The 14,521-nt window shown below is 37.9% G+C and overlaps 1 protein-coding gene across 2 annotated transcripts in view; it reads left to right on the top strand.

The window, feature by feature from the left end:
• The first annotated feature begins 382 nt into the window (after positions 1–382).
• The window catches only part of bltp3b (bridge-like lipid transfer protein family member 3B), a 35,233-nt gene continuing 21,094 nt past the window's right edge, over positions 383–14,521 (top strand). The window contains exons 1-2 of one of the 2 annotated variants that reach the window (XM_079622379.1): positions 383–636; positions 14,304–14,466. In XM_079622379.1, coding sequence (XP_079478505.1) covers positions 593–636; positions 14,304–14,466 — 207 coding nt within the window. In that variant the 5' untranslated portion in view covers positions 383–592. The remainder of the gene's footprint in view (positions 637–14,303; positions 14,467–14,521) is intronic. The other variant, XM_079622378.1, reaches the window with a different exon arrangement.

Below are 14,521 nucleotides of genomic sequence, written 5' to 3'. Positions count from 1 at the left end.
GACTGGAGAAATCATGCTGAAAATTCAGCTTTGCATTACAGATTTTTTTTTTTTTTTTTTAAGTATATTAAAACAGAAAACCGTTATTTAAATTTGTATTTTTTTTCTGTATTCCTGATCAAATAAATGCAGGCTTGATGAGCACTTCATGGGACCTCTTTCAAAAACATTAAAAATAGTTGTTTCAAAACTTTTGACCGGTACTGTAGGTATAGTATGTCCAAATATAGAGAGTAGCGATGAATAAGATACAAAAAAGGAAATCTCTTATTTACTAATGTAATATAAACTCTAAGCTATGATGTGACGTAAACTTTAATTCCTATTGGCTCAACGGAATTGGGCGAGCCTCATTTTCGTGTGGTGCTCTTGCGCATGCGCTCTTGTCCACCGACGCGTCACTGCGCATTCAACATGGACCCGACGGTAAAGCGGTAGCGACAGACGCCTCTACGAGTCATGTTTATTTTCGCTTATCACGACGCTTCAATATTTAAAAGAAAGCACTCCGGTTGACCGGAGGAAACCTAAAATGTATAGCTTCCAAACTCTACCGCCCGTCCTTGGATAAGTGATTGATGAGAGACCGGTCATGGCTGGATTGATCAAGAAACAGATCCTGAAACACCTCTCCAGGTCAGAGCTGATCCCTTACTAACACACTTTACTTACATGTCGATGCCTGATAAATATGAACCGTTGGTCTAAGGCTGGGATGATTCCTGCTGATGTGGCTGTGCTGGATGACACATGCTGATGGGTCATAACTGGGGTTTGACAGTTTGCCAGAGAAAATGCTGTTCCACTGGGTTGATGTCAAAACATGCTTTGGGTGTCATCATGTCTCCAACCAAACGAGCCTGTCTGGCCTCAACTTAATGTGTTTTTATGGGTCAATGTGATAGAGAGCTGGCTTAAACTCTTTCTAGATGTCTTCTGCTTTGGAAACAACCCCTCATCCCTTTCAGACAGGTTAAATCTTTGGTAATAAGTGGATTCACTTAATACATCCATGACAGCCTGACCCCATTTCCATCCTAATTGCATTTGATTGAGACTTAAAAGTCAGTGTTTTCAAATAGTCTAGTAGGATGCTTTCAGGACAACATGTAACCCAAGGATTTATCCAGATATTTAAGATTTTGGGAGATAAATGAAAGGTTTAAGAGTCTGAGTATGAACCCCGGTTGATAGATCAAGTCAGCATGAAATGAAAATTCACTCAGCTCACTCACTCACTCTGAGTCTGCATGTCTGTGTCTTTCGTAATTTTTTTATTATTAAAATGTCATAACTAGATCTTCTAGTGCAGTGGTTCCCAACCCTGGCCACGGGCTGTGTCACAATTCAAAGGCTGCATCCTTTGCATACTATGACTTCAAAGGCCACACCTTCGAAGGCTGCAAAGGTCAGACTGAGCGTTGTTAAATTGGACGCTTTTAAGTTGTCTGCCTCCATTTTTGCGAGCAACGGCCTCATCTCAAAATCCAATCAACAACCAATGAACCAAGTGTCCGCCCTGTTTTTTTCCCCTGATAAGTCGTTACAATTGACCGTTCGCAAAGACCCGCCCCCCTTAGTTACTGTCGCTATGTCCGACAAGCTACGCCGCTCTCACGCCACACCATGTTCTCACGCAGTGAAAAATACATTGCGGAGCAGAGAGGACACTGACAACGCGCTGACAGACAGGACAGACAAGGTTACTTTTGGGTTACTTTTGATATTAAACATATTAAACAAAGTCTCACCTTTCAAATTTGGTCATTTTTTCAAAGAAATTGAAACAATAAATACCGTTTTGTGGCTCTTTAATGTGTCTGACAGATCGCTGTAGAGCATCATAAAGCTGCTCGTGAACCGATCATCTCTTCCTTCTAGTTCATTTATAGCATCAAATAAACATGAATGAACATAAGAAAGAATGTTGTTTTAACCACGGAAAAGCGTCAGTACACTAAGTTCAAATCCTCCCATGTTACACATCACCAGGCCTAGATCAACTGATTTGGACTTTTTGTGCTAATATTAGAACAAAATAATAATTGCGTAATTTCAGTGGAATTACATGGTAAAAGACGTCTGCTAAATCAAATTGGCCAAGTTTTTTAAAGGGATTGTTCACTAAAAAATGAAAAATCTGTCATAATTTCCTCGTCCTCATGTTGTACCAAATTTTTATGACTTTCAATCTTTTCTTGGGCATTTTGGGGTCCAAAACAACATTGGACCCCATTGACTTTTCATTGTACTGACAGAAAAACACGGACAATTGTGACTTAAGATAGTAAATTATGTTCATTTTTGGGTGAACTGTCTCTTTAATACACAACACAAAGATGTGCAGAAGATATGTAAAACTTTCTGAAAATGCATTGGACTTTTAAGGCCCGTTCACACTAAGAATGGTAACTAGGCTATAAAGATAACTATATTAGCGTCCACCAATGCCCAATGACATTCTGTTTATTATAAGCTCGCTCTTCAGTTATATATTATTTGCTGTATAGATGGATTCTGATTGGCTGTCAATGTTTTTATTGTACCAGCAATTTCAATGAGACCGTTTCTCAGTTGTGGCGTGGACTTTCGTATTGTTTTAGAATTAGAATATGTTACAACTTTATAGCTATCTTTAGAGTTATTGTCAATGTTGTGACTGACCCCTTAGACAGTCGACCCTTCAATTGCGCAGGATGATCGAGTGAGTCATCTATAAATTTCTAATGTGTTCAGTTTGTTGTGAAAACTTGAATTAAGTCTTGGTGGATTGTTAGGATGAGGCCTGGGTTCAACAGAAACAACTTTTTGCTGCTGAGAGCACGTTGTGCTGAATGGTTTCACTATTGTTTGCCATTGTAGTGTCAGTTCTTGAGTCCAACCTACCTGCATTATTTATTCCCTCAGTGGAGCGGATCCAGATGAATACGATACTCCTATTCATTCAAAATGACGCAAGAGGCATTTGGTAAAATGGTGAAATGTGGTCTTGTGGTGTTCCTCTTTTGATGAGCAATATCTCACTTCCACGATGTCGACCAGTCAGCGTGATAAAATAAAGATGTGTGGGATGGCATCTCAAAAGGGTCGTAACTTTTGGCCATGCCCTTGACGGTGTACACGTTTAGAGCTTGTACGTGTTGTTTGCGCACTCTGCATTTTCTGGAGGAATAGTGGCGCTCAAGGCCTCCTAAAAATGCACTCTATGGACCTTCGACTTATTGTTTATGACATTGTGTAGAATTAATTTACCACTGAGAGACTTTCGCCCAGACTTTGACCTACATAAAATCAAGTTTTCGTCTTGCGTCAGCACTTTTTCAGTCTGTAATAGACTCATATTTATTGTTATAGGCTAGCTTATCAAACTTTTTTGGTACGTCGGGTATTAGCCTATATATTATATTATATAATATTATGTTATTTAGCCTAATTTAATTTAGTTAAATATAAGTATGTCATATACTTACATTAATTTATAGGCTATTTAAAATATAGCCTATATTTTTTATATTTGAAATATAAATACATTTATAAAACTATTATATTATTTAGGCTATGTTATATATTATTATATACCGGTAATGTTTTTGGAGAGTCTGATTTAGTGAAAATCAGAAGATGCCTTGAGTCTGATTGAAGCTGTAGGCATTTTTCAGAGGAAAGAAACATAGCCTATTTCTTGCCCGGCCCGTATTTCCAGTCATCGGGCCACATTTTAGAAGATGAATTCGATTACGCACACAGTCCTATATTGTCTTTTTTTGCTCATGGTTATTCATTGTAAAACTCCTGTGGAGTTTTTGGTCAAGGAACTAGGCTAACTCTTTTTTTCAGATGCTGAGAAAATATTTTCATCAGAGAATTAATGTTATTCTTAAGACCAGTGTTGGTCTGAAGGTATGGAAGCTTGTTTCCGACACAGAGTGAAAAATAAAAAAAGGTAATTGCGACTTTTTATCTCACAATTGTGACTTTTTTTCTCACATTTGCGAGTTTACATCCCGTAATTCTAACTTTTTATTTGTGTGATTTAAAGTCGCAATTGCAGGTTATAAAGTCAGTATTGCGTGATATAAAGTCGCAATTGCAGGTTATAAAGTCAGTATTGCGTGATATAAAGTCGCTATTGCGAGAAATATACTTGAAGTTCTGACTTTTTTTTCTCAGAATTGCATATTTATATCTCGCAATTCTGACTTTATAATATGCAATTGGGAGATATAAAGTCAGAATTGCATGAAATAAAGTCGCAATTGCGTGTTATAAAGTCGGAATTGTGAGATATAAACTATTCTGAGGTAAAAAAAAGTCCCAGAATTCTGATTTCATAACACGCAATTGCGACTTTATATCTCGCAATTCTGAGAAATAAAGTCAGAATTGCGAGATGTAAACTCGCAATTGTGAGATAAAAAGTCACAATTATTTTTTAAAATGTTTTATTCTGTGGCTTCCATAGTAGGGATAGTTAATATAGAAGAAGAAATGTCGTTACTCATATTTGTGTTGTTCCAAACCTGAAATAGCTGCTGTTTTTCATATAATGAAAATATAGCCTAAATGGAGAGAGACCATTGTATGGAAAAGAGCAGCCTGAATATCCTGCTAAACTTCTTTTGTTCTCCACGAAAGAAAGAAAGTCATACAGGTTTAGACATGAGGTTGAATACAATAGAGTTAATACATTTTGACTTAATGTTTGTGTGACTTGATTTTGTTTAATTTGATTAAATTAAAGTACCACAACACTTGTACATTTGTTGTACATTTCTTCACCAGGAGGAATAAAGTGTTTTTGAGTGGAAGACTGTGTAGAAAATCAATACACACTCAGGAAAAAGGCAGCGGTCTGACTGACACGATTGAACAGATGCATTCCCAGGTGCATTTTCGACAGCACTTCTACAGACACTGTCATTCACATTGTGTGTGTTTTAGCATTGATCAGGTTTATTGCAAAAGACCTGACAAGCAACATGTGGCTCTTTAGCAGCTTTCGGTCGATTATTTTTAAAATGGTTACTCCTCCTAGTATAACAGTTACTTCCTGTTACTCCGGGACCCAAACAGAATCAGGATGCAGGGTTTCTTCCACATATTGAGGCCGAGGTTTCACATCACTGTAGTGTGTGACTGTGAAATGAAGTGAAACTTAAAGCACCTTTTACATTTATCCAAATGGAGGTTGTCTGATCTCAACTGCACACCCACATTAGACTCAGAATGACTGCAGATGGCTGCTGGAGTTTCCCCTTTATTCATCCGTTTGGTAGAGATAGACTGGTGGTGTTTAGGAAATGCAGGTCTTGAAATTTAGTTTTTGCTGTGGTTGTGTGAGCGACTCTTAAGAAGGGTCAGTATAATGAAGCTGATTTGACCAAATATATATTTTTATCCAATATAGACTATACCCAATATGAATCAGAAACGTATCAGAATTGGATCACAAAATCACAGCTGTGTTCTGTCCTCTGAGAAGTTATTTTTATTTGTATTGGGCATATGCCTAGATGTCTATGTTTATATAGCAAGCGGTTGAGTTTTGGACTATGGCTCGGGTTGATCAGTGTTTGTAGGCCACAAAAAAAGCAATGACGTCTGCTGTCAGGAGAAAAGCCCTTAGTTTGTAAAGTAACCGTCTGTTCTCTTTTACCGCTCTTGTGATGTTCGTCCTCGCTTCTGTCAATGTTATCGCCATGCCGACCTTCCTCAGGTTCTGTCCCTCAGCTGTTGTTCTCTAACGACTCCCATTGGATGCTGTTTTTTTTCTGCCTAAAATTCATCCATGCACCTCTTGAGGCTTTTCTAAAACCCTGTGCTGAGATGCAGGACGGCTCTAGGCCAGACACATTGCACTTGTGTGTTTATGTGTGTATCATTTTTACATTTGCATAGGGTCTATGAGGGCTTCTGTCATCCTGTGAATAACTGCTGCGTTTGGGCTATTCAGAGCTCTCCTTCTGTGTCCTTGGCGTAAAGCATTAGATTAATAAGTCACCATGACTAGGGCATAATCTCCTTCAAACATCTCATTCAAGAGATGCTCACATTTTCAACAAGATGCCCCCACAATTCATCCAGTGTGTGTGCAAGGATGCAAGCTGCTATTGTGTTTGATATGGTTGACAAAATACAGAGAAATTGTCATGTTGATTTTAAACATGCGTGTGGAGTTGGCTCTTAATTCAGTCAATTCTCAATCAAATTACGTCCAACCCTGCATTTGTTTTGTTTTTTAAAATCTCCTGTTTCTCTTGAAAATTAAGTTACATTTATGGAAAATTACTTATAAAAAGTAATTTCATGTTGACTTTAAATGACTTCCCATGTTCACAGACATGGTACCAAGATACCATAAGAGCTAGGCTATACACTTTTGTATTTTTAATACACTTACACTTATTTTTTACACTTAATAATACACTACACTAGTGGGACGTCTTATCACAATGTCACAGAAGACACTGTATCTCTGTGAGCTCATTTCCCACAGTGATGCTGCGGAGTCAAAAATGCAAATTATGACATTATTCCAGCTTGATGTCTAATTTCTTGGCAGTATAGATAGACAGAGTGGCCACATAATTCACCATGTTAAACACGCTTAATCACTGTATGGTGATTTCACTGTAAAACATGACTGGACTGACTTACTTCCTTTATGAAATAGTAGCAGCAGCAGCGATTGTACAATAGACCAATTGTTATATTCTAATTAGAAAAACTCTTCGGCACTCAGTATAGTTTATCGCTATTTTACAGTAACTTTGAATGTGCCCCATCCATCATTAAGTTGAAACGGTAAAGTTTTATAATTGTTTATGCTTTCAGCTGCCCAAACAGTAGTACTTTCTACTCCGTTTAACACATTTGGTCGTATTTAAATGTGCTCTGCAAAATTAAGTTCTGTGAGTCTACTCATTCTTCTATGTGATTTCAGTCTATGGAGCTTTGTGCATATGTGATAGTTGATTGGTATGAATGAGTGTCTGTCCATGTGACAGTGCTGTTTTGTGTTGTTTAGACCCAACACCACCCTCACTCAGTTCAGCAGTGCTGGTATCACTGGGACAGAATGTGTTGACTGTTATAACACTGTTCGTTCTTTAGGATTTATAGTCTTTCAATGACCTACGTGTCATCTAGAATGGGACAGTATGGCGGTACAGTACATGCAATGGTAAAAATGTGTGAATAGGCTACTTGACTTGTCCTTCCCACTGGTTTTGATCTTTAGACCCTCCTTTTTTTTTAAAAGGTACAATATGTAAGATTTCTGTAATAAAATATAAAAAAACACTTGCACAGTGTGATATATTTCATGCAGTTGTGTACATTATCCCAAAAGTTTTGTAAATTTGTAAATCCAGAGAAATTCCAGTTTTAAATAATGTCTCGTCCCTTGTCCAGTCCCGTCCAGTCGCATATCAATTACGTAATATCTGCGCTATCCTCGCTTTCCGCTCGTAGAAACTATATAGGTAGGCTACATAGATTCCTCATTAGCGGCAGTTTCAATGGGCCGCTAGCCCGCTACATAAGCCGCTGATGAGGGATCTATACGATACATTATATTGCACGCCAATGTTGTGCCGTTCAGTCATCATGGTTCACGATTAGTCTTATTGATTGCGAGTACAGAAAATCCAAAAAAACTTAAACGTAGATCAACTGAGGCAAGCAGGCTTTGGGATAAACAGAAATAAAACGAGTATCAATATCGGTGTGGTGTTTTCGAGATGGAGAGAGCTTCACGACAAACTTGGACTTGGTCTGTCAACAGAGACTCTGCTCTCGCATGTGTTTTAATAGACGGGTAAGCAAATATATATGATTTATTGTACACATACAGTTATATTGCACTATGTTTGTACTTCATGTATTGCTTTTTATCTGGTGAGTCTATGGCAGTAAAAAAAAGTAATATAGCTTATGTGTTGCACAAAAATATTCAGCCATTACTTGCAAATACTGTGTTTTCATTCAAATGTACTTTAAGTAAGATTGTTTCAAACATGTAAAACTGCGCAGCAACCCAACAAATCATTTGACAAATAGTCACATATCAGTAACAGGCTAATGTAGCATTACATTTCACGTTCTTTGCAGCTAGGCTAATTCATTACGATGACATAAAATAGCGTGATCCGACGTTCAGGTAGCCTAATACAAAAAAAACTAATATATTAGCTGATAAATAATTTATATGATTTGTGAATCCCATACATCTCTGCATGGTGAAAACGACATCTCCCATCGTTCCACTCTCCTTCATAGCGTCATCAAGCTTTGTCTTTGTTATTGTTTTGAAAATGCGACCTCTGGCGGCGAAAAAATGACAGATTGTACCTTTAACTGTGGGTTTTCAACATCTAAATAAGTGCTAATTTCAGTCCATTAGCACAGAATAAAGATGCATTTATCTGAGATTTGCTATTAGACGACCCAGGTGTAGTTGAGCTGAGCCCACCTGATGTCACCCGGCTGGCACCTGTCCGATCTCTTCACTGTAGTGGTGGAGCGTTCTGACCCGATATCTGATATATCAGGGACTGAAGAAGGTAGGCCGTGTGTGAATGAATATTTAACCGTTCACAGAACACAGCTACGTAATGCGGTGGCCAGACTGTTCGTTTCATTTTGAACTGGCTTGTCTATGAAAGTTTGCCTGTTTTCATACTTCTCGTCTCGTGTTTGCTTTTGTTTCACACAAAGTGATGAACAAGCCCACGCAGCGGCGGTTTTAGTAATTCACACACCACAGTTCTGTCTGTGGAAACTTCACACTTCAATCGCGATTCCACCTTTTCTGTTTTTCCCTTCTCAATTCTTCCGTCTTTCAATACAAAAATAATAAATGATAAACAATCACTTTTATACAAGTTCTGTTTTGCTTAGCTTAGTATATTAAGTGTTGTTTTATTGTGTTATTTTATAGGGGTGTGCCAAAAAAATCGATTCACAGAAGAATCTAGATTCTCATTGGTAACGATTCAGAATCGATCTGAAATGTCCAAGAATCGATTTAATAAATAAATAAAATCAGCTGGCTGTTCGCCTCCATTTTTGTAACTAGCCTATACGGGACGTGAGCGGCAAATCACTAAAACAAAAAGGAAGCAAATGGATGAGAGGGAGATCTTTCGTTCCTACCATTTGCATGTGTTTTAAGTCCTGTCAGTTTAACAGGGCGCGCTTGACGAGAAGGTCCTCACTGCAGAACATGAAATCCACTGGGAGGAGTTGGATCCAGATCCAACTCCTCCCACTATATATACTTCGCCCCCACGCCCCAGCCCCACCACCAGATGAACCAGCATATCGGTGATCACCATTGTTTGCTCTCATCAATGTAAGTCTACATTTTGATTACTAATATAGTCGAGATAGATTAATAATTTAGTGTGCGTCTTTAAGTAATGATCACACTTAAATATATGTTAAAGTTTTGACAGTGTCCATACTTTTTGATAACACCAAGACATGTTTAACTAGTCCGCTAAACTGGCATCCATTAATAGTTAGGTCGTTTGTAGCGTTAACGTTAGCACGCACGTGTGGTGGCCTATCTATTTAGCTAAACTAATTAGCTTTGGATAATACTGTTGGTATGTTCATATGTTTATAGCTAGGGTAAGCTAACGTGGTGTTGTCAGTTAGGTAGCTATCTAGTTAGCCAGGTTAGCCACGCTACCCACTAGCCAGGTTAGGCAAACACTGCACTCCAGGTATGCATTGTTAGTTGTTGCCATGGAGTGTTTTACTTTCAATGATGAATTAAAACATTTAAAAAATAATGAACATTGAAATATTTGCTTTCTTTGCTAACCCACAGGATATGGAGGTCGAGGAAGAAAGGGGGAACTTTTTAAAATAATATGTGAAGACACCCACCCAGACTTCTGCAGCGAGTTCTGCCAGATCTGTGCTGACCTGAAAGGATGAATAGTTAATTGTGAATGTCCGGTGGTTTCCCTGTAATGTTTGTGTCATTTCTGCGTGTGCTCCCAATGTGGTTTTCCTTATGTTTTGCCTTCAAAGTTTCCCTACTGTTTTCAAAATGTCTGTTTTACCTAGTGTGTTAATAAACGTGTTTTTCCCCCCTATTTAATTGTGCTGGTAATGAATTGTTCATGCATTTATGTAAGTTAGATGCTCTTATGTTATGTAAATGAAGTCAGATTCCCTTGTGAAGTCATTTATAAGTTTAAAATTAGTGCTGCTATAATTTAGTCACTTACAGTTGCATAATCAATGGAAAAGCACACATATTTTCTACTTGAATTTAAACTTGATTTAATATTACTCAAAAGTAAATGCGCCTACTTATTAATATTATAATATTTGAAATCAAAGTGCATGTAGACTACTGAGAGGGGTAAAAGATCAGCCAATCAAAGAATACATTTCTTTTTAAGAGATATTTATTCTTGCATGTAACAAGGAACTCCATGCTTTTCAGGGAAGATGAAATGTAAGAATTTTTAATCAATCTTTTTGTTTTGGATTATTAAACGCTTTTTCCAAATGAAAAAAAAATCACATTCACACAATGTACAAACTACAATGTTTGTAACTTTTTAAACTTCATTAAATAAGATTTGTTTTCAGCAAGTTTGTTTTTCTGTCAAAAGTCAAATCATCTTCATTTATATAGCGCTTTTCAAGGGATAGTTCACTTTAAAATTAAAATTCTGTCATCATTTACTCACCCTCAAGTTGTTTCAAACCTGTATTAATTTATTTCTTCTGCTGAACACAAAGAAAGAAATTTTGAAGAATGTCAGTAACCAAACAGTAGTCTGTACCCATTGACTTCCATAGTAGGAAAAAAAAATACTATAGCAGTCAATGGGTACAGACTACTGTTTAGTTACTGACATTCTTCAAAATATCTTTCTTTGTGTTCAGCAGAAGAAATAAATTAATACAGGTTTGAAACAACTTGAGGGTGAGTAAATGATGACAGAATTTTAATTTTAAAGTGAACTATCCCTTTAACAGTGTTGTTTCAAAGCAGCTTTACAGAGATAAACTTTATAGGAAATGGAGATGGTTTTGGCTTTATAGCGGTTCTTTAATAAAATTATTTTCCAGCTAAAGTTAGTTTTGATTGATTCGCTTCCGTCGCAACGATCATTTGTTAGGGGCCGCTAAGACGACACCGTTCTCTACACAGACTTTAAACGCGAACCTGTGAGAAACGCTAGGAACCTGTCGACCAATCAGAATGCAGTGAGAGGAAATCCAACTCCGCCCCTCGGATCTGGATCTAACTCCGCCCCTTGGATCTGGATCCAACTCCGCCCCTTGGATCTTATGTACTGCATTGAGGTGCTACTGCGCTTGACAGGGCATAAGAACGAGCAGAGAGAGAGAGCCCCGGCCGCGCGCGCGCACTCAACCGAGCGCTGTCTGCTCTCTCTCTCTCCCTCGCGCATATGAATCAAAATCATTTAATACGATGGTGTCGGAAAAAAACTCTCCAGTGATGAAATGGTTTCTGTGTTGACAAATCTTGTGCGATATCCTAAACTGCCGAATGCATTGCTTGTTTTTTCTGTTTACATTTCATTTTGTGAATGCTGCTACGTCAGAGCGGCCAAAGCGTCAACAAGATTCCCCGTACTTTTTGACAAGCGTCCTTGACAGGGCGGCTATAGCTTTTTTGCAGCTCAAGTCGGCGGCGGTGTGAACGTACAGTCAGCCGACAGCTGCAGACCAACACACACTGCAGTGCTTCACGAAACTCCCTGCCAACTCCGAGAGGGCAAAAAAAAAAAAAAAAAAAAAAAAACTCGGTCTATCGGGGTAGGACTATTATTCATTTTGAAAGAAGCTCTTTATTTTCATAACTTGTTATTCTTTAAGTTACTGTGTCTGACTGAGAAATATAGATGTTTTTTTGTCTTCACCGGTTGTGTTCTACATGATATTTGTGGTAAACTGCATCTATTTTCAACCATTTTGTATTATGAAGAAGCACTTTTGTTTTGTTCCAACTTATTTTATAGCTAGATACTAATGAGTAGCAATTGAGAACCAGACAATGTTTTTGATAAAAGGCACTTCCCTGAGAATTGAACTTAATAAATGTGAAAGACACTTTAAAGTCTCCGTTTGTCATTCTGTATAGCAAAGCAGATGAGAGTAGATCATGATCAGAAACCCGATTAGAAATCATTATGGATAAAATCGAATCGAATCGTTTTGAATCGAAAATCTTTTTGAATCGAAAATCGATTTTGAATCGAATCGTGGCCTCAAGAATCGGAATCGAATCGAATCGTGAGATGGCAAAAGATTCCCACCCCTATTATTTTATGTTTTACACCACATTAAGCATGACTATAAAGAGAGACTTTCAGGAAAATGAGTGTCACGGCGTCTGACCTTTAGACACTATTATCCTTATACAGTCCTTGGAAACACAGACGCTGTGAACTTTTATCATCTATCTTTACATGAACTAAAGTACAGTTGTTTCTAGGTTTCCAGGCCAGTGGTTACCTCAGTCCAGTTTTTAAACACTTAGTGTCCTGTATATATGAGAAGCTTTAAAGTTATTGAAGTGGTTATTAGTGTTTTGTCACTCAATTTGGCTTTAATAATCTGCGTGTAGTCCTTTATGCAAGGCTCTTAATTTGAATCTGTTGGAGTGAAACAGAATTAACCGGCTATCAGACACCGATTACACATAGCCTGGGACCTAATTGTTACACATTTAACGGTGACTCTCAAAGGAGCAATAATTTTAACGTGTAAGCGACTCTGTGTTAGTGCTTTTAAACTGGGCTGAAGGTCAAATAAACAGGCCATCCAACATCTTCAAGCTATTCATGACACACCAACAACAACAAAATTGTCCAGACTAACATTGACCTTGGCCACATCATAGGGTTTGAGTGACTGGCTTTTCCACACCCTGACCGGTTCGTGCCATTAGCTCGCCGAGTCAAAACAGCTGAAGGAAATGATAACAAATGAGTTCTGTTATCAACCTTGGCGCGCTGAGGGCCGCGCAGAGAACATTGCTCTTTGCGGGAACACTCTTAAACATTAACTGAAAAATCAATCAGCTCAGAAACAGAAGGTCATGGCTATGCAGAGCTCCTGGTTCTCCTGGTCACTGTTGCGGATTCAGATCCTCGAGGTTGCTAAATGTTCAAGTTTAGCATCAGAGAACTATTGCATCAGAGAACGCTCTAAAACTATTGATTTGGTTGTGGATGGCGGGTCAGCAGTACCTAGATGAAAAACTTGGCCTGTCTGCGATCTCCAAATGCAAATGTAGCAACTTTCCCTTATTGGCAGTCGCATTCAATTCAATTGTTATGGAGCTGCATTTTCACCCATGAGATGTTTTTTGTGTGTGTGCATCTTTAGTAATAGAGCAACGATGGGAGCATTTACCCTCCACTTGATGGATGGTAATCCATGGATAGATGAATGAATGGATCAATAATGAATGATTAGCTTCCCATGTAAGACAAATGACCAGCAATAGTTTCGGATTGCCAAAGGCTACGGTGTTAAATGACGTAAATAATTATTTCTGACTCCTTTATTCATTAACCATCTATTCTACAGAAGCAGCATGTGCATAAGATGAAATCAGACAAAATATATAGATAATTCTTGACTTGTTTTGGTTATCAGAGAAATCAGCTTTTTCTAGTATGCACTGTGTACTAATGCCTCAGTGAACAGATTTACTTGTAGTAACGGTTGATTTTATTTATTTGACAAAATATATAAATAATATAATAAAGTATTTTAAATCTAACATCGTAACAGCATATTTAATAATAATAATAATAAAAATAGTTAAAATAATTGTAATAATACCAACTTTATATTAATAATATAATGTTAACATCATTTATTTTATATTCATTAGGCTATTTTACATTTATATAAATCCTTTTTTATATCAATCTTGAAGTCAATGTGACCCTCCGTTGAAAATCAATAACTTCCAGTCCTTTTTTTTTGTTATCATTGAAAAACATTTTATCTAGTATGTAATCACATTTGCACCGTGTAGTTTAATCGGTGAACTGTCGTTATTGAACTTATCAATGTGTAGAAGCACACACACACACACACACACACACTCAGTGGTGGGTGGTAACAGCATGACCACTCACTGATCTGCTTGCTTGTGAAGCTGTAATTACAGTCAAGAGAAAGAGCCATTACTGCAATGTGGGTTTTCTTTGCCTCCCCTGATTCACTGATTTTATTCCCTCATTTCTCCCTGTTCCTCTCTCTCTCTCCCTATCTTTCTCTTTCTGCAGGTTTGCTAAGAACCTCTCCCCAGATAAGATTAATCTGAGCACTCTGAAAGGGGAGGGCCAGCTTACCAACCTGGAGCTGGATGAGGAGGTTTTGCAGAACATGTTGGATCTGCCCACCTGGCTCGCCATTAATAAAGTCTTCTGCAATAAGGCCGCCATCCGGGTATGAGACGCCATGACTTCTTGATAACATCATCATCACTATGAGTCCCTCTGAC

This window comes from Phoxinus phoxinus (genome assembly GCF_949152265.1).
Source record: "Phoxinus phoxinus genome assembly, chromosome: 9".
Classification (NCBI taxonomy): domain Eukaryota; kingdom Metazoa; phylum Chordata; class Actinopteri; order Cypriniformes; family Leuciscidae; genus Phoxinus; species Phoxinus phoxinus.
Note: the sequence above shows the minus strand (reverse complement) of the source record. Positions and strands in the feature narration are given on the sequence as shown.